General features: G+C 42.4%; 2 protein-coding genes across 2 annotated transcripts; one reads left to right on the top strand and one right to left on the bottom strand.

The window, feature by feature from the left end:
* Positions 1-553: 553 nt before the first annotated feature.
* LOC135503187 (prolyl endopeptidase-like) lies at positions 554-8,586 on the bottom strand. Its single transcript, XM_064796626.1, has 18 exons — positions 8,451-8,586; positions 7,685-7,812; positions 7,292-7,387; positions 6,331-6,499; positions 6,068-6,169; positions 5,771-5,910; positions 5,509-5,624; positions 5,170-5,315; positions 4,676-4,780; positions 4,249-4,434; positions 3,846-3,959; positions 3,470-3,618; positions 3,000-3,116; positions 2,491-2,586; positions 2,198-2,296; positions 1,626-1,785; positions 1,412-1,480; positions 554-984 (listed from the first exon to the last, which is right to left on the bottom strand). The coding sequence occupies exons 1-18, from the start codon at positions 8,514-8,516 to the stop codon at positions 904-906; spliced, it is 2,139 nt and encodes a 712-aa protein (XP_064652696.1). The 5' UTR covers positions 8,517-8,586; the 3' UTR covers positions 554-903.
* A 6,468-nt stretch (positions 8,587-15,054) lies between these two features.
* LOC135503209 (uncharacterized) lies at positions 15,055-19,317 on the top strand. The gene is made up of 4 exons (XM_064796671.1): positions 15,055-16,375; positions 16,815-17,016; positions 17,120-17,290; positions 17,552-19,317. Exons 1-4 carry the CDS (start codon positions 15,557-15,559, stop codon positions 18,088-18,090), a joined length of 1,731 nt encoding a protein of 576 aa, XP_064652741.1. The 5' UTR covers positions 15,055-15,556; the 3' UTR covers positions 18,091-19,317.
* The last annotated feature ends 27 nt before the right edge of the window (positions 19,318-19,344 follow it).

Genomic DNA, 19,344 nt, shown 5'->3' with positions numbered 1-19,344 from the left:
AGATTTCAGAAATGCAGGGACAGGGATCTATAACCGAATTGATTCTTTTGGGCAGTCATAGTACCCAGTCTCACCCTAGAAGTCACTGAAGGATCAGCAATAATAGCACAGGACTTTTAAAACAGGGAGACTAAATCAAATTTTACACCAGGCACCAGAGTTTCCATTGAAGTGCTGCCACATAGTGTTTGTCAGAACTGAAATATCTCGCTTGTGTTCCACGCAGTGGCACCTGGGGGTTCATTTAGCAGTTCCCGGCAGGGAGGCAGCTGGAGGACAGCAGCAGTGCTTACTCCTGGAAATCTCAGTAGAATTTGTTGGTTTTGGAGGCTGAATAATGACCTTCTTTCCATTTTTTTCTACTCAATGGAACAAAGTTTTAGTCTTCTAAACTGGGAATTTCCACCTTCCAACATCCGCAGGCACTTGTGAGGACTAAAACTAGAAACAGCTGTAGGCTACGTTCTGATCTTATGAATTAACAGAAATAAACACAAAAAGTTTTTGAAAAAAGTTTTATAAATTACAATAGATAAGATAGAAGAAACAAGTAGAGTAGCATTGATGGAACCTAACAATAATAGTTTGACAGAGTAGCATTGTTGGAACCTAACAATAATAGTCTGACAATATCAATAATTGGTTTTCATGTACTTTCCATCCAACATGGTTTCCACCCAAAATTACCAAAATCTTTTTTTCAAAAAGGCTGTTGACAGTATTACTTTGGCGGTCATCAGATACAAGGCACAATCGTTGGCAAGCGCATATGTGACAAACTCTGGGTCATTCAGACACATGTCAGACTTTCTCCCTTTTCCTACATTGGACATGCACCTGATTTAATCAGAGACTGTCACACTACAAGGTGAAGAGTGTGATTCTTTAAAGCAGGAGGACACGTCATGCGACTGGGGCGTCTTCCATCCATGAAAGTCCGCAAGCCAAGGCGATGAAGCTGTACGTCTCGGTAGCTTCTTCAATCTGCAAATAGAACAAGATCAGTGCAGTAAAGTACCTCCCTGAGCGGACACCACTCCATTAAGAACACCCTCTCTATTAAGGACAAACACTCTACTAAGGACACTGCATTTTGTACCACTTTGGTCGTTTCCATTTCCATTGACCTCTATAATCCAGCCACCTCTCAATCAAGGACTGTTGGAATCTGTGCTGTCGAGATTTCTCGGAACCACCATCAATAGGGTCACACACAAACTGGTATAGAGATCTGTTTGAATACCACGGCAAAAACTGCAAAATCGATCCTAGATTTCTCGGATCCACCTCTGATAGGGCCACACCAAGCTAAGCGTAATTTCCACAGGGAACATTTATGACTGAAAGATCAAGTTTTCTCCGAGACCGAGTACCTCACAAATCATCCATCTACACGTTGCAATTAACTTACCACTTTGGCAGTGGGCTTCCCCATGCCATGGCCTGCTTTAGTATCGACCCTGATCATCAAAGGATTTTGCTGAAGAAAAAAAATTAACATTGGCAATAAAGGTATGATCCTGTAGTGGTGTAACAAGATATTTGTGATCAATAGCAGGAGGGTTGCTGGGTGCTCTACAAAGTTACGGTAAGTGATTTGTCCGAGATCACAACAAGAATCTTACCTGACTGGGCGAATTCCTGAACACATGTTGTAATTGAGCAATAAACTTCAGGGAATGTAGAGGTACAACGCGATCGTCGTGATCAGCGGTAAGGAGAAGGGTCGAAGGGTACTGGACGCCATCTCCTTCGGGTAGGCGTATATTGTGGAGGGGAGAATATCTGAAAACATGAGAAATGACGATACAACAACAGCGATATTAAAACGGAGAAATTAGGTTTAGTGCAGGTAATGATTTACCCAGCAGTTCAAGCCACTGAACAGAAAAACATTGTCTGATGACCACTGTCTTAATGAAAGACAGACATAAAGAAATTGAAGTTGTTGCTTTTTAAAGGGTCACCACAAATGAAAAGGCCAACTAGATTTGGCTTATGAGACGCTCATTACTTCCAAACTCCTGTCTCTAATACCAGGCACCGAGTTTGTACTCTATATTTAACTAGCTGCATTACAAACTGGCTACATCAAAAATAGATTCCAACCGGGCTGGAACCTTCGACCTTCCGTTCTTGAGGCGGACACAGACCAAGGATATCCATGCTGACTGAAGTGACAATAAAGAATTCTTACTTGTAGATGTATTCAAAGCCATCCTCATCTGGGTTGCCAAAGTCTGTCGTCCAGGCATGACCAATTGTGAACTTGTTGAATCGAAGCATGTCCATCACCCTGAAGAAAGAATAGAAATTCTTCAAACTTGCCCGTGGAGAATATGTTTTAGATGTTCGATTGAAGGAAGACTTTAGGGAGGAGAAAAGTGGGCTGGATTAAGTTACACTAAGTCACAGATAGGTGTCTCCTCTATATCACCATACGACGCCATTATCAACATTTTTACCTCAAGGTCAAAATTGATATCTTACCCAACTTGTGAAATGACACATCCGAATAAATCTGGTCTCTGATTGGCACAGGCCCCGACGAGTAAGCCACCGTTTGAACCACCCATGATGCTTATCCTGCAAGATAGTCAATATATTTACATGTACTGTAACACTGAGAAAATGAAAAAAGACGACACTTTTTCGGAATAACTCTTGCATCAATTCAAAAGAGGGACATTTTCATTCAAAGGTGCAACCAGTTGAACTAGTTTCCCTCGATGTCAGCATTGATATCGGCAGTTAATGCAACTTTGGAATAATATCTGGTTAAAGGGAGAATAAGACAGTACAGTGTAATGTGTTACATTTTCCTTCAAAGTGATCTTCAGCTGAACCGTCACTTACATAGTCCCCTAGACAGGGGGTGAAAATTTAGTTGGCAATCCCGGAGTTCAGGGGGTCATTTTGGAATACGGGTACAAGCACTGCCCCCTACCACATTTAAAATTGCTAAGTGGGGGGGAGACTCTTCAAGGCCTGATACTTACAGCTCGGGCTTTGTATATTTCTCCGCTACAAGGTACTCAGCTGCAGCACAGAAGTCGTCAAAGACGTTTTGTTTGTTTTCCTCGATTCCTGCTTTGTGCCAGTTTTCTCCATATTCGCTGAAAGAAAAGCAAAAATGTGACTTATCACAACAAATTGGGAAGTAAGGGGCAGCGGTAGCGCAGTGGAAGAGAGTCGGCCTCATGATCAGGAGGTCGTGGGTTCGACTCCCGGCCGAGTCACTCCTTGGTTCCCCGACTGGTCAAGTTCAAATGAGCGCCTTCTGGTTGCTCCTTGAAACCCCTGATTGATTTCTGTAGAGACCAGGGTAATAATTTGATATCCCACAGCGCTTTAACAGTTCCATTACTGAGGAGCGCTATATAAATGCGTGACATTATTATTATTATAAGAGTAACAGCTCTCAAAGGCTCGAGTGATTATCTAGCCAACAAAAATGGAAGAATCTTACCCTCCTCCTCTAATATTAGCCACACACACGATCCCTCCGAGATTCTGCATGAATGTAATCCTGGTTACGCTGAACGATGGAGTGATAGCTATGTTAAAGCCGCCATATCCGTAAAGAAGGACCGGGTTGCTGCCGTTTAACGTGATACCCTGGAAAAACAAGGGTAGCAATGTTAACCCTTTGTAATGTTACATGTGCTTAGCCTCTGTCCCCAATGTTTTCTAAACAAACAGGAACTGGAGGAGCTCACCAAAGACAGATGATGGTTGAGGAAAGTTGTCGCGTCCTATGATCTCAGAAAAAAGGTGATTGTTTGTGAAGTGGGCTAAGGTAAGGAAATTATCTTGAAGGAACTATACGGAGGTAAAGATGGTACCTTTCTGTGGACAATGAACATGGGTATACTTGTGCCATCTTTACTCTTGTAGAAAACCTGGGACGTTTCAAACTTGGACGCATCAAAACCTTTCACTTCGATGTCTCGGAAAACCTGGGAATAGATTACAATATATAAGTAATTAGTCATTCTTTACAGTTTTCTTAATCTTCTTTTTAGTACTGATGTAGAAGTCCAAATTCTAAGATCTAAAACAAGTGAAGTTGTAGCCCTGAGGAGCACAGTCTTGAAATAGGAGACAAAGGTGTCGTGGACTGGGGCATTGGGAGACTGCCACTTCAATTCAGTGTGAGTGACCCTTTAGCCACATTATGATCAATGTCAAAACCACAAAACCATAACACTGTTGACATAATCAAGGTCAACATAAATTTGTACATACCTCTGGCTCCAGTTTCCCTTTACTTAGATCACAGCGGTAGATTCTCCCAGGCGTTAGGAATGACATAAATTTATAAAATATCTCGTCGTCCTTTTTGCGACCAGAATATCCAACAACAGAACCGACGTCGAGAGGGAATTCCATCAAACGTTCACCAGATTTGAGGTCATGAAGATACAATGAGCTCTGAAATGAGGGGAAGTGGACTTGATTTAGTATTCTGGAAATTCTCCACATCTATAATTCCCACCCAGCTTCATCTAAAAAGAAGTTCTACCCGTTTAAGAAGTGGCACTGAGTCTCTCTCGTGCTTTGAATCGTCCATAACAAATAGAGTTTGCAATAAACCTTGGCAAGCACAAACATTTGGTGCAAACACATGACTAGTTCATTCTGACTGACACACTCTAAACAGTCTAACACGTACCTTGACATCATGCATGTAACACATCACAAGTTTATTCTGGTTGACACACGCCGACCAGTCTAACACATCCTTTTCATGTTCTGGTATCAACGTCTTCCAGTTACTCTGAAAAAGGAGGAATTGATATTGAACTGGAGGTATTGATTGTCTCACATAACACTCCTAGACAGGAGCTAAAAGGTAGCCAATACCAAAGCCACAGCCGAGGTCTTTGGCAAAATGACAGCAACATACTTCAAACTAGACACTGAAAGGCAACTTTGGATGCTTTGTGACTACTTCAGGTTCCAGGGGCAGGTAGAAATCTCAAAGTTTCGACCAGGACAGCCAGTTACGAGAAAAGGGACCTTAATTACACATGACTATGAATTGAAAATTGAAGTTAGACCTTGCATATGGTCATTTTGATGTCAGAGCTATCATTTGGCCTTTGACGTAAGAGTCATCACTTTGTCCTTAAGAAAGGGAACCTAATAACAGAAATAGACACGTACCATTTCGTGGTTTTCTAAATCAATGTTGATGAGTTTATATCTGGGTGCATTCAGGTTTGTCTTGAATGTCAAAACACTCCCTTCATTAGTGATATATTCATATTCAGCCTCGAAGTCGTCAACTATCTTTACGAAAGGAAGCAGGCCTGCAAAGTAATAAGTGAGATAATTAGCATCTTAATCCTATAGTGTTATAATCATTCCAATCTATGAATCCATTGCTAATGGAAGTGCGTAGTTTGCTAGACTTTTTAACTGGGGGACTTTGTGACGCACCACACAGACAATGAACCTTTGTTTGGCTTATTGGGCAATGCGTCCTCACCAATGAAAACTCACCACTTATTCCATTTTCTAGCTTGTTGAGATCACAGATATATAGGCGGTTGGCAGGTTTGCAGCCTTCACTGATGGATAAAACGGCGAAGCTACCACAATCGCTGATCTCAACTCCACTGGAATGAGACAAAAAAGCTCAGCAAAAGAAAGAAAGTTCAAAGTTACCTTTTTACTGCCAAATAGAAATGCCGAAATTTGCCAACTTTAACTTCAAATACATCGGTTGTCTTGTCCTTGTTCAACAATCCCTAAAAGTACTCACCCCATCCATTGCGGATTATCAGGAAACTCGGCACAAAGCGTGTCCGCGGTCTGGTCCTCTCCCAGTCGATGGTAGTACAGTTTCTGGTGATAATTAGAGGTCGTCTCGGAGCCATCAGCTTTGCCATCAACCGGGTATGACTAAAAAAGAGTAAAGGATACTTGAGGTTTATTGAACCTAATATTGATCTTATTAAACTACAAATTTGGGACCAAAACTAGTGTCCTTAATCGAGAGGTTGTCCTTAATATAGAGGTGTCCGCTAAAGGAGGTTCCACAGTATCTTGAGGTGCTTACATTGTAGAAAACTCCCTTGTGATCATGAGTCCAATCAAGGCAGGAGAACTTGACATTTTTCAAAACGTCCGCTAGATCCTCTCCAGTTGCAACATCTCTGAACTGAAAACAGAAATCAATGCGTAATCAAACATCAACTACAACCTGACTATTTCAAACCAGCAACTTTATGACAGAGAGTTTATGCCACTAATCCACAGCACTTCCTTCAATTTCAAAGGATGTGGTTACGTAACCCAACATTTTAAGATCGCCTTACTAACCTTGACAGTGACCCAGTCTGAACCTTTCTCACTCAAACAATACGCAAATACATTCCCATCCTCGGAAAATGCTGAACTCCTCAATGCTGTCGTGCCATCATCTGAGAGTTCATTCGGGTCAAGGAATACTCTTGGTTCAGAGGACAGAGAGTCCTGCACATACATCACGCTAGAAAAATGAGAAAGTAAGGATGCAAAAATCAAAGTGATTTGCAGTAGTGTTTCGGAAAGGCCAGTGGTCTGTCTGATAACCTACAAAGGGTACACAAATCTGGAATGACTGTAGACTGGTGGGCGTTCAAGGGTTCCAGCTCCATGTAGTAGTGCACACTACCTATTGACGTCATTCAGATTGTTACTTCTTTTCCAAAGTGTTCAGAGTGTCTTAAGACAGTATTTCCGATCTACATGTACCGTATTTTCCGGATTATCCCCCGCACTGCCCTATGACCCGCACCCCCTTTGACCATTACCTAAAGCCACGCAAGACCCGCACCTGATTATGACCCGCACTGCTCCAAGACCCGCATTCTCCAAAAATAGTAAGCCATTCATTGATGTTGACATCCTAGAACCGCCATGTTTTTTTTAATTGTTAACCAAAGTGGATCAATTCCAGCATGGCCGTAACTATTTTCCCTAGCGGAGACATCACAAACTATGCGATCATGGCGGAAATATTGGTTGAAAACAATGCGAAAACGATGGACATAAATCCTTATCAAGTAACCAGTTTGGTCCCCTTTTTTTTCTTTGGGGTTGGGGCTTATCCCTCTCAGAATCCACGCAAGACCCGCACCTTTGTATTACCCGCACCCCCACTTTTTGGGCCTGTTTGAGGGCAAAAAGCCGCGGGTCATACGCCGGAAAATACGGTATAGAGTCGATTTTAGAAAATCAAATTTATGCTCTGTATTTTACAACCCTGACAGTTACTGCCCTGTGTGTTGCCAAACCTCACCTCTGATTCTGAAGGCCTGTGTTGTAATGATAGAAATAGCGCTTGCCTCTCTTGAACGGAGCGCTGTACTTGGGATAGTCCCACATCTCTGTTATCCTGCAACAAGATTAATTCATGAATAAAAGTCAGGCTAATTAGTTCAAGTCTAGGCCATTTGATTAGTTAGGTTAATTGATTAAAGTCAAGACCATCTAATTAGTCAGACTAATTATTATATGCATAGACCATGCACTTTTAAGCAAACTGTATCAGTATCACCAAGTATGGATCTAATATATACTGTTATACTTGGTATCACTGACAGTACCTCAAAGCCCCTCACTCTCTCCGCCATGCACTGTTTTCAAAATTACACCACCCGCATGGCTGCAACTTCACCAACTCATTTTTTACCTATTTTTCAGTTTCTCCTTGGCCGAGAAAGAGCTTACAAAAGGTACAGTGATCGCGTTCTGCGCATCAACGAATGACTTGGTCTCATCAGCATCAGGATCTTCGAGCCAACGGTAAGGATCTGGCACCTGCGACGAAAATAGAACAACTATAGTTTGGTTCCATCTTGACCCGTAATGTTTTGAGATCGCTAAATCACTCAACCAAGCTCGATAGTGGTGACGCAAACGCATGAGAGTCCGGATGGTTTGGTTCAAGATGTTCTGAAATGTTGCATATTGCTCTCATTGTAACAATTGCTCTCCGATTTTCATCATGCCCCAGATTTTTAATACATTCAAAAGTTCATTTCCACCACAACCGCTCCAGAAAAAGGCCCAATGTTACAGCATTAGAAATTTTACTAAATGTAATTTGCACAGGCTCACAGGGGTTTCACGCCGTTGAATTGATATTGAAGAAATGTCATGATAAATGATGCATCACAAGCTCAAGAATGTCTGTTAGTGTTGCAAGTAGTGTCATCATGCAAGACCGTGTTTGACACATGCATCTAGCATAGGGGTTCATATCCTTCTGAAAAAAGTCATAACTTTCTGGACATGGCATGAATGATCAGCAGATCACTGACATGACTCATCATTCATTGTCTGATTGCGTGATCAGATTTTTTTGGGGCACCATTTATTTACCACCATACACCGGTACCGGTTTAGCGGTTACGTATCTATTCTAGATCTCTCAAAACACATTTCATGAAGTCTACCTGTTTTCCCTTGTAGTCATCACTGACACTGTCATCTCTCCTAGCTTCTGGATAATTAAACGGCATTTTGTCCACTTAAATTTACTATAGAATCAAGAAATGCAGAGACCTTCCAAATTTGTCAAAGAAATGCTGACAATCACCCAAATGTTAAGCAAGAGATGGAACAATATTGTGATGATTAACTAAAATGCGCTTATTTTTTCATTTCTTACACTAAGGTAAAAAAACAATATTTCGATCAATATCTGATCACATAGTGTACATAAGGAAAATTATTTGAAAGATGTTACTTTTGTGTCAAAACATTTGCAGCATTTATTACTTAGTGTTACAGTAACTGCAAAATAATCAAGCGCCTGGGTAAGTGTTCGATTACCAGCGCCGCGCTTGCGCGAGTAAGCGGGGTACCCGAGTAAGCGCCAGTGCGTTCTTTTTGGTACTGGCGCCTCATCTCGCGGCAGGCCGTGAGCGGGTTACTCATTCTCCAAGCGTCGTCAATGATGATCAGTGTTCGATTACTAGCGCCGCGCTTGCGCGAGTAAGCGCCAGTCCGGGGCGCCAGTGCGTTCTTTTTGGTACTGGCGCCTTATCTCGCGGCAGGCCGTGAGCGACCCCGCGAGCGGGTTACTCATTCTCCAGTTCTCCATTCTCCATTCTTCTTGAGTTTGGCGGAGACGAGAACTAATCTTACATAAGTCCCAGAACAATATCATATGTCTTTATGGCAATATTTATTACTGGGACCCAGTACAGTGCCGTTCTAACTTCTATTCAATATTCCTGGGGCTGTTGGAGAGGCTTCTTGTCTACAGTGCCATTCTGCCCCCTCTAAGGCATACATTGGTAACTAATTACAAATTACAAATTACTAATCGTTTATTGAATCCGTATAAAAATTTACATTTTACATGAGATGAAAGTACAATAAACATAAGTGCAGTGCAGAAAGAATGTAAGAAGAAAGAGAGCACTAAGTAATTAAAGTACATGTAGTCAAATAATATTTAGATTACTTAAGAGTGGAAGAAGATCGGTGATCATAAATGAGGTATATAATGTAGTATTCAGCAGTGTTAACCTTCAAGGTTATAATATAATCCATGATGAGCTACCGTTTTCCTTATTTGGTAAGCAAGGAAGCAAAATTTGCCAGTGAGGCGGGCTACATTTTTTCAGCTGTTAAGGTAGAACTAATGAATTTACTGCGAAATGAACGCAGACACAATGTGAATAATTCAGTCTCGGTTTGCGCCGGAAAGAAGGCGACATGTTATTACTTGATGATGTATATGATCATGATAATTAGGAGACTCGTGTGGGTGTTTGATCCAACATACAATCGGATGTGATTTGTAGATGAAAGTTTGCAATAGTGCCTTTAAAGGTATAATAAAGACAGCATTAGTATGCTCCTGGTGCTATTCTGGTGGACCATATATTGCCAGGAAAACTTAAGTGACAGGTCTCTATAGTCTTAATTCTCGTTGCGATTGTCCAAGTGAAAGGTAAGTCTTGCTGAAAATGTATTGGAAGGAAATCTTGATCTTGACGTTCCTGAGTTTGACCTTTAACTTGCTCTGTCTCATGATTTCATGATTTTAAATTCAACAACCATTCATTTGGCGGCCACTATCCCGACTGTGGTGTAGCACCCGACTATAACTGGCATGAAAAGGGGATACGCTGGTTATGGATGTCAGATCGTGGTTCCCTGACCTTTGCAAACAATTTCACTGGACGTAACCCACGCGGCGACACCAAGGACCGCTGGCTGATCTATTGATATGTTCGCAGCAGGGTGTCAAAGTCGGAGAGACGAAGAGCCACTCGTCTCTTGTAGGGGGTTCACTTGGAAGTGTTTGCATTTGTTAGCCTATAAACACAGGATTTTAATCCTTCAGTCTTGGGTTTGACCATATGCATTCGGAGAGCGCGATCGCTACTGGGAACCTTTTGATCGCTCGTGGGACCCACTTTGATGATCGCCGCCCAGACCCTCACGTGACCCGCGTGTTAATAGATGGCGACGGTGTTGTTCCAGGCGGCGGTCGACCTGCATAGTTAATGCTTTCCCTGTGTATTTGAGTATAAACTTGTACGATAAATGATAAGCGTGCGTGATCCGTGGTTGATGGATACTAATATCATAATATGGGGGAAGGCGCCGTGGAGGTCTATAGCCAGGGTGGGGTGGGGGTTATAGTTAGGATGATGGTATCATGGCCGTTGACCGAAAAGCAGTGGGGGAGGACCAGGGAATATGGGGGCTATAGATATATTTGAGTATAGATTTATACGATAAATGATAAGCGTTTGTGATCCGTAATTGTGGATACTAATATCATATAATAAATATGTTTTTGTCCGCTCGGAACTGTTTAATCTACAGACATAGGCATCACACTGTAGGCCCTAATAAGATCAATACCCATGTCGTGATTTTACTACATGTATTTAGCAAATTTTATCCCGGCAAATTATATTTTAATGTGATTTATCCCGGCAAATTATATATTAATGTGATTTGACAGGTCATCTTAGGCCTAATACTAATAGTGATCAAGCTTGTTACTATTGATTGATTATTGGCAACAATCACTGTTCATTAATAAGTTCGAGGAAAAATGTTGAGATCAACTTTGTTATCCGAAGCGTATAGGCCTAGGATTGATTGATTATGTCGTTTATCTTGTAATATTCATGTAACTATGTACACTGTATTATGATGTACTGTCTGTACTTTTGTGATAGCTGTGCAACTGCAAGTAAATACTTAGTTAGTTCATCACCTTTCGTACAGATGGCACTGCAGGTGAGGGGTTTGGTGTGTTTGGGAAAGGTCTCACCTTGAGCGGTTGAGGACAATGTCACAACCAGAGGATTTTTATCTATGGTATGGGTTTGCCAAGGCTTCTTTGAGGGTTAATAACGAATTATGGGCTTTTCCCCCCGCATTGATGTATCTGTAGTCGTCACAATCAACTATCATGTCGGTACTTTACGCATATTACATGTCCGTGTATGTAAAGTTTCTTGTACTGTGCTATTAATTATGTAACTTTTCTTGTACAATAAATTTTTTCACATTTGACAGTACCTAGAGTTTTTGCTTCGTCTTTGCTGTTCGGATGACGTATTTCACTGTACCGGTAATCACTGCTATCTTAGCGGATACACGCTGAGGGTTCCAATAAGAAAACCGTACGAGTGGCAGAGTCTTCTACGGCTCTGAAAGCAATCACTGTTATCCTTAAGGAGACGCACTGAGGGGCCCCAGCAGCGATCAACTTGGTTATCTGGATAGTCTTGATAGATAATTGGCAGTAATCACTTTTATCCTTAGGGAGACACACTGAGAGGCCCCAGCAGCGATCAACTTGGTTTTCTGAGCAATAGTGATTTATTCATGGCAATAAAACTGTTATGAGAGAGGAGACACACTGAGGGTCCCCAGCAGCGATCAAATTGGTTATCTGAATAGTCTTGATAGAGAATTGGTAATAATTGCTGTTGTCATAGAGGAGACGCACTGAGGGGCCCCAGCAGCGATCAACTTGGTTATCTGGATAGTCTTGATAGATAATTGGCAGTAATCACTTTTATCCTTAGGGAGACACACTGAGAGGCCCCAGCAGCGATCAACTTGGTTTTCTGAGCAATAGTGATTTATTCATGGCAATAAAACTGTTATGAGAGAGGAGACACACTGAGGGTCCCCAGCAGCGATCAAATTGGTTATCTGAATAGTCTTGATAGAGAATTGGTAATAATTGCTGTTGTCATAGAGGAGACGCACTGAGGGGCCCCAGCAGCGATCAACTTGGTTATCTGGATAGTCTTGATAGATAATTGGCAGTAATCACTGCTATCCTTAAGGAGACACACTGAGGGTCCCCAGCAGCGATCAACTTGGTTATCTGAATAGTCTTGATAGATAATTGGCAGTAATCACTGTTATCCTTAAGGAGACACACTGAGGGTCCCCAGCAGCGATCAACTTGGTTATCTGGATAGTCTTGATAGATAATTGGCAGTAATCACTGCTATCCTTAAGGAGACACACTGAGGGTCCCCAGCAGCGATCAACTTGGTTATCTGAATAGTCTTGATAGATAATTGGCAGTAATCACTTTTATCCTTAAGGAGACACACTGAGGGTCCCCAGCAGCGATCAACTTGGTTATCTGGATAGTCTTGATAGATAATTGGCAGTAATCACTGCTATCCTTAAGGAGACACACTGAGGGTCCCCAGCAGCGATCAACTTGGTTATCTGGATAGTCTTGATAGATAATTGGCAGTAATCACTGCTATCCTTAAGGAGACACACTGAGGGTCCCCAGCAGCGATCAAATTGGTTATCTGAATAGTCTTGATAGAGAATTGGTAATAATTGCTGTTGTCATAGAGGAGACGCACTGAGGGGCCCCAGCAGCGATCAACTTGGTTATCTGGATAGTCTTGATAGATAATTGGCAGTAATCACTGCTATCCTTAAGGAGACACACTGAGGGTCCCCAGCAGCGATCAACTTGGTTATCTGAATAGTCTTGATAGATAATTGGCAGTAATAAAATTTTATCCTTAGGGAGACACACTGAGAGGCCCCAGCAGCGATCAACTTGGTTTTCTGAGCAATAGTGATTTATTCATGGCAATAAAACTGTTATGAGAGAGGAGACACACTGAGGGTCCCCAGCAGCGATCAAATTGGTTATCTGAATAGTCTTGATAGAGTATTGGTAATAATTGCTGTTGTCATAGAGGAGACGCACTGAGGGGCCCCAGCAGCGATCAACTTGGTTATCTGGATAGTCTTGATAGATAATTGGCAGTAATCACTGTTATCCTTAAGAAGACACACTGAGGGTCCCCAGCAGCGATCAACTTGGTTATCTGAATAGTCTTGATAGATAATTGGCAGTAATCACTGTTATCCTTAAGAAGACACACTGGCTGTGACTGTCTCATCTCTCTCACCATGTAGACAACTTGGCAGAGCAGCCAAGACTGATTTGGCCTGGCTGTGACTGTCTCATCTCTCTCACCATGTAGACAACTTGGCAGAGCAGCCAGGACTGATTTGGCCTGGCTGTGACTTCCTCATCTCTCTCACCATTTGACAACTTAATAATAATATTGCCCTACTGCCTTTTTCATGAATTAATTTTGGAGCCTTATGTTTACAACGTAGTTGACAATAATTATAGTGAGAGAGATGAGACAGTCACAGCCAGGCCAAATCAGTCTTGGCTGCTCTGCCAAGTTGTCAACATGGTGAGAGAGATGAGGAAGTCACAGCTAGGCCGAATCAGTCCTGGCTGCTCCACCGTGTTGACAACATGATGAGAGTGATGAGACAGTCACAGCTAGGCCGCATCAGTCTTCGCCGCACTGCCTAGTTATTGATATGGCGAGAGAGATGAGACAGTCACAGCCAGGCCAAATCAGTCTTGGCTGCTCTGCCAAGTTGTCTACACGGTGAGAGAGATGAGAGTCACAGCCAGGCATCGCCCTCGCTGTCATAATTCGTCGTCCCCCCCGACTTAATAAGTCGTCCCCCCCCGACTTAATAAGTCGTCCCCCCCCCCGAGATAATAAGTCGTCCCCCCGACTTACTGAGTCGTCCCCCCGAGATAATAAGTCGTCCCCCCGACATAATAAGTCGTCCCCCCGACTTAATAAGTCGTCCCCCCGAGATAATAAGTCGTCCCCCCGACTTACTAAGTCGTCCTCCCGACTTACTAAGTCGTCCCCCCGACTTACTAAGTCGTCCCCCGACTTAATAAGTCGTCCCGCCGAGAATTTTTTTTTTTCGATGTCCTTTCCCAGCCACCGTAGATTTCAGAGAAAAATTCAATAATTTTAGTGCTTAAATGAAAAGTCCATAGGCCTACTACAAGAGGGCAAGCACGATAATACTAGTAACCTGATGTCAGCAGTACAGTGAAGATAGTAGTCTACATGTTAGTTCATAATAATAACAGCTCAAGATCACAAGAAACCACAGATCCCGGCGCCCCCCGCCCACTGACGAAGACCCAGTCGCGCAACTCGATCCATCTCACCCGATCTCACCCTGGCCAAGTTGAGCGCGTAAATACCACGAAAGGGTTAAATTTATCTATTAATAGAATATTCAAATAAGATTGCCGTCATGTTGATGCACCGCCTGACCATGCTCCACACATAGATAACGCATGCGCAGTAGCAGCATCTTAAATGGAGAATTGGTCACGTGAGGGTCTGGGCGGCGATCATCAAAGCGGGTCCCACGAGCGACCAAAAGGTTCCCAGCAGCGATCGCGCTCTCCGAACCCTGATCGGTTTGACGGAGAAAACTAATCTTACATAAGTCCCAAAACAATATCATATGTCTTTATGGCAATATTTATTATTGGGACCCAGTACAGTGCCGTTCTATCCAATATTCTTGGGCTGTTGGAGAGGCTTCTTGTCTAAACAGTACCATTCTGCCCCCTCCAAGGCATGCGTTGGTAACTATAATGAATTGACTGCGAAATGAAAGCAGGTTAAACACAAAACTGGCCTTTAATCAGCCAACCAATCGAATTTGCCAAAAATTCCCGGCAGTGACGTCAGCCTTATCAATAAACACTAAAAATAGTAACAGTGTGTTTATCCCTTTTTAAGTGGTATTCCAGTCATTTTGATATCGTGATCGTCATGAGGTTGATATTTATGGCTTCCTGTTTTACAAAAGAAGATATTTGATCAAAATGATGCCGGATTTCTCCCCCATTTCTGACTAACAGAGACACTTTTCTGATGATTTTGACTGGACACTTCCTAGTTCCTCATCCTCTGACGCTCTGTGCATGGTTGCATACTGCATGCATGTACACATGTACAGGGTACGAACACATACACTAGAACTGGCTACAGCTGTCTGTGATCGCATCAGCTGTGTTAATGATTAATTTGTCTGTCCGTTTCCACATTATTACTGTTAACATATTCATACTTTAAGACGGTGTGGTGTAAAATTGGATCGCTGAAGTTCTAAAAGGCAAAGCAAGCGTGACTGTCTGAAGGCAGTGAAGGGGCCCAGTTCATAGGGAGACAGAACCGGAATCGCTATAATGGCAGAAATTTACAGTGATCCTCAAGTTGATGTGAGATTTGGGCGGAACAAAAACCGTGTTCATTTGGAAAGTGCGATAAGGGAGACACCAGAGGTGCCTCCTAGTGATGCTACGCAATCGGATTTTGATCTGGAGTTTCACTTGGGTATGGATGAAGACACCTTTAATGAGATGATGTCGGAGGACAACTTCATGATGTCCGAGGACAACTTCATGGATGGTTTTAATTTGGAAGACTTGTTACATTCCCTCAATGGCAATCAAACCGAGGAGGTGTTGCCATTCCAGCATGGGGAAAAATCGTCAGGGTTGTGTCAGGTTTGTTTCGACTATACGACCACATATCGACGACCGTGCTGTTCGCAGGTGATATGCGACAATTGTATTAAACAGTACTGCATCACGGACGTCAAGGAGGGAATTTTAAAGATCCATTGTCCCATCCTGGAGTGCAAGTCTTTCATTACAAAGGATGAAATAGTGTACCGTCTTCCGAATGACTTGAAATTGAAATTCAGTCAGTATTTGACAGACGCTAACGCAGATCCCTGCATTAAGACTTGTCCCAGGTGTAGCCATATTACAAAGCTCGGTAGCCGAGCCACTGAGTTACATAAACGCAAAGTGAAGAAGTATGGGTTGTGTATGTGTTGCACGGAATGTGATTTGAAGTGGTGCTTCCCTTGCCAGGCCCCATGGCATGAAGGCGTCACATGTAAAAAGTTCAGGATGGGCGATAACTTAGTGAAAGATTGGGCGGAAATGCTCCACCCAGGATTGAGAACGAAGAATGCCGTCAAGTGTCCGAAATGCAAGGTAAATATTGCGATGGGAAAGTTGAATTTGTGAGGGGATGGTGCATTTCTGTTAGGGTAAGTGTCTTGTTCAAGAACACCGAGATAAAAGTATGGCTTGGTTTTCACAGAGTCCCTGTCAGATGAAATCACATCATGGGGACCGACCTTCTGCCTCAAAACTTCCTCCCCCACAACATGCAGCGTGTCATGTTATACATTGGGTCCTGTGTTTACAAGCAAAGACAAGTTCTAATAGGTTATTCCTTTCAGCATTCCAATCATTGCACAACAACTATTCAAACCTCATTCAATGAAGGAGGGACATAATTATCTCATGGATAATTAGCCTTTAGTAGGGTTATTGACACCATGATGTAACTGGACATGTCATTATTACACTCCTACATTCATCCATTTCTGAAAGGAGATGATAAAAGTATGTTTGATGAATTTTTCAGATCTTTATTGAGAGGACGGAAGGCTGTGACCACATGCACTGCTCCAAATGTGACACCGACTTCTGTTACCGATGTGGTGACAAATTCCGATCACTTAAGTTTCTCGGCAACCATCACAGTCGCTACAGCGTCTTTGGATGCAAGTATCGTCTGAAACCGGAGAAACCCCACGAGAGGAAGCTCATCAGAGGTGCCATACTTGGTAAGTTCGATCTTCATCTTCTGGAATCTAAATAACCCACATGCTGAGTGAGCACCATGGAATTGAGGTCGTCGACTTATAATTCCTTATCTTTTTGTTCCAGCTAGTAAAATCCTTGCGGTACCATGTGTGGGGGTCGTTGCTGTGGGCGCGGGTGCCATCATCCTGGTTGCCGGTGCAGTTCTCGGACCGTTCTATGGCGTATACAAACTCCATCAGGCGAGAATGAGGAAGAAAAGGATGAAGGAATGGAAGACAAGTTCTGCAAGAACTGGTTTGTACATAAAAATTTTAAACAATTCCACGAACTCAGCTCTGTCCTGCCTATGGACTCTGGCCAGAGTCGGAGTCACTGGACCGATAAACCTGATTGGTGCCTAACCATAGTGGCATGCAAAAACGCTCATCCCAAGGAATACTCCCTGGAGAAAACACCTCCAATCCAAGTGCAACCAGCGAATGCTGAGAAGAAGAAGCTTTGTGTAACACTGTTGATATTGTCCAATGTTCTCATGTGCAATATCTCTTATTTCAGATGCTTCGACACTTGGGCGACCTATTCCTATGAACCAATTCGGTGACAGCGGTGAAAAAATGGCGGACTTTGATGACGATGACGAAGACTTGGAATTTTACGATGTTATCATTCCGATTGAAAAGTTACAAGATCTTCAGATGAAGAAATCTGATATGCCGATGCATGATTATGGCACTCATTTCCATGGTGATCGGCATGGAGGTTTTTTAGATTCTGAATCGGACCTTAGCGAGCGGAGTTACGATTATGCTGACCTTGATTTATTTAATCATCCATGGGGAGATGACCTTGAACCACCTCACAGGTGTCACAGTTATGACTTTGACCGACATCGTAGAGGGCGTGATTTCAAGGGGTCGCGGATGGGCAGGGAAAGTCTGTCGTCTGATTCCGACCTTGAGGAACTAGATTCTGGTGTGATGTTTGTTTTAGACTCGGCCGGCAAGGTGTACTCTTCAGACAACAGTAGCCTGAGGGCCAGCAAGGACACGATAGTGGAATATGTAGCTGCAGTTTCCGAGACAACACACTTGTGATTGCCAGTGGAGGCCAACTTTCATTGTGTACGTATATGGATTTCCCATGAAATCCTATCAAATTGCCTTTTTGCAGACTGTCAACCTTTGACTGGGCAAATTTCAAAGCTACATGTGTTTTCCATTGTTAACCTGGATGGAATTTCAGGTTTGCATCATGCTAGTGCTAGCAGTTACAAGAACCTATTGCCAGCTTTTCCCTTCTGCCTGTGTTTTTGCCTTCTAGCTATCAAAGCCATACCAAGGACAGTCACAGTTTTAATGTACTATAACACAGACAAGTGATTTTTATCACATGCAATAAAATATGATATTAGCAATGGCCACAGTATTGACTGTTAATCACTATTCCAATAGAATACATATAGTGATTACCTCTCTGTTTACAAATACTTGAGTGCAATGAACTGGTTTTGTTTTATCTCAACCTCCTATAGTAAGTAGGCCTTGTATCTTTCATAGAATACAGAAAATACAAAGGTCTGTTGTTGGAGGATGTTTTATTTATATGTACGTATGCTCATGATAGTGAATCAAATGCCTTGATTAAGCCCTGTTTAGGGAACTGAGGGCCCGACGTTAGGTCTTTTCCACTTACCTCACTTCGTAGGAGGATTTCATCTTTCGAATGGAAAAGAACTGTTTAAATGGATTTGTAAGCATCGACTGAAAAGGAGGGCGCTGTTCTTTCTCCTTTTGTACCAAGTTTCGTTTTCGTGGAGCCATGCTTCCTGTGCTGTTAATTACCTCAGCTCAGACTGTGGACACAAGTATGTCATGCCTTTTTAATGAAAAAATGTCGGGGGGGAAAAAAATCAAATTTTCACTGCATGTAGGAAGAGAACCATCCAAAACACTTAACCATATTTATAATTGTAAATTATAACTAGGGCGATTGTTGACAAGAGACAAGTTTTAAGTACAGTAGAACCTCTCTATTAAGGTCGCCCTCGGGACTGACAAGTGCTGTCCTTAATAGAGAGGTGTCCTGATTAGAGAGGTCAAATTGAATGGAAACAACCAATTGAGACCAAAACTAGTGTCCTTAATAGAGAGGTTGTCCTTAATAGAGACTGTCTGCTAAGGAAGGATCCTCTGTACATGTATATCGTAGAGTGTGTTTCAGCTCATGATACCATCAATTGTAAACAATGGTAACTTAATCACTCAATTATCATCATGTTATTTGATGCACTTTTAGCTTAATGAGTAAAATAAACATATAAAGATGAATTGATAGACAAAGTTTTGTTG

This window comes from Lineus longissimus, chromosome 19, assembly GCF_910592395.1.
Source record: "Lineus longissimus chromosome 19, tnLinLong1.2, whole genome shotgun sequence".
NCBI lineage: Eukaryota > Metazoa > Nemertea > Pilidiophora > Heteronemertea > Lineidae > Lineus > Lineus longissimus.
The sequence above is the reverse complement of the archived record's forward strand: the minus strand, read 5'-3'. Positions and strand labels throughout refer to the sequence as shown.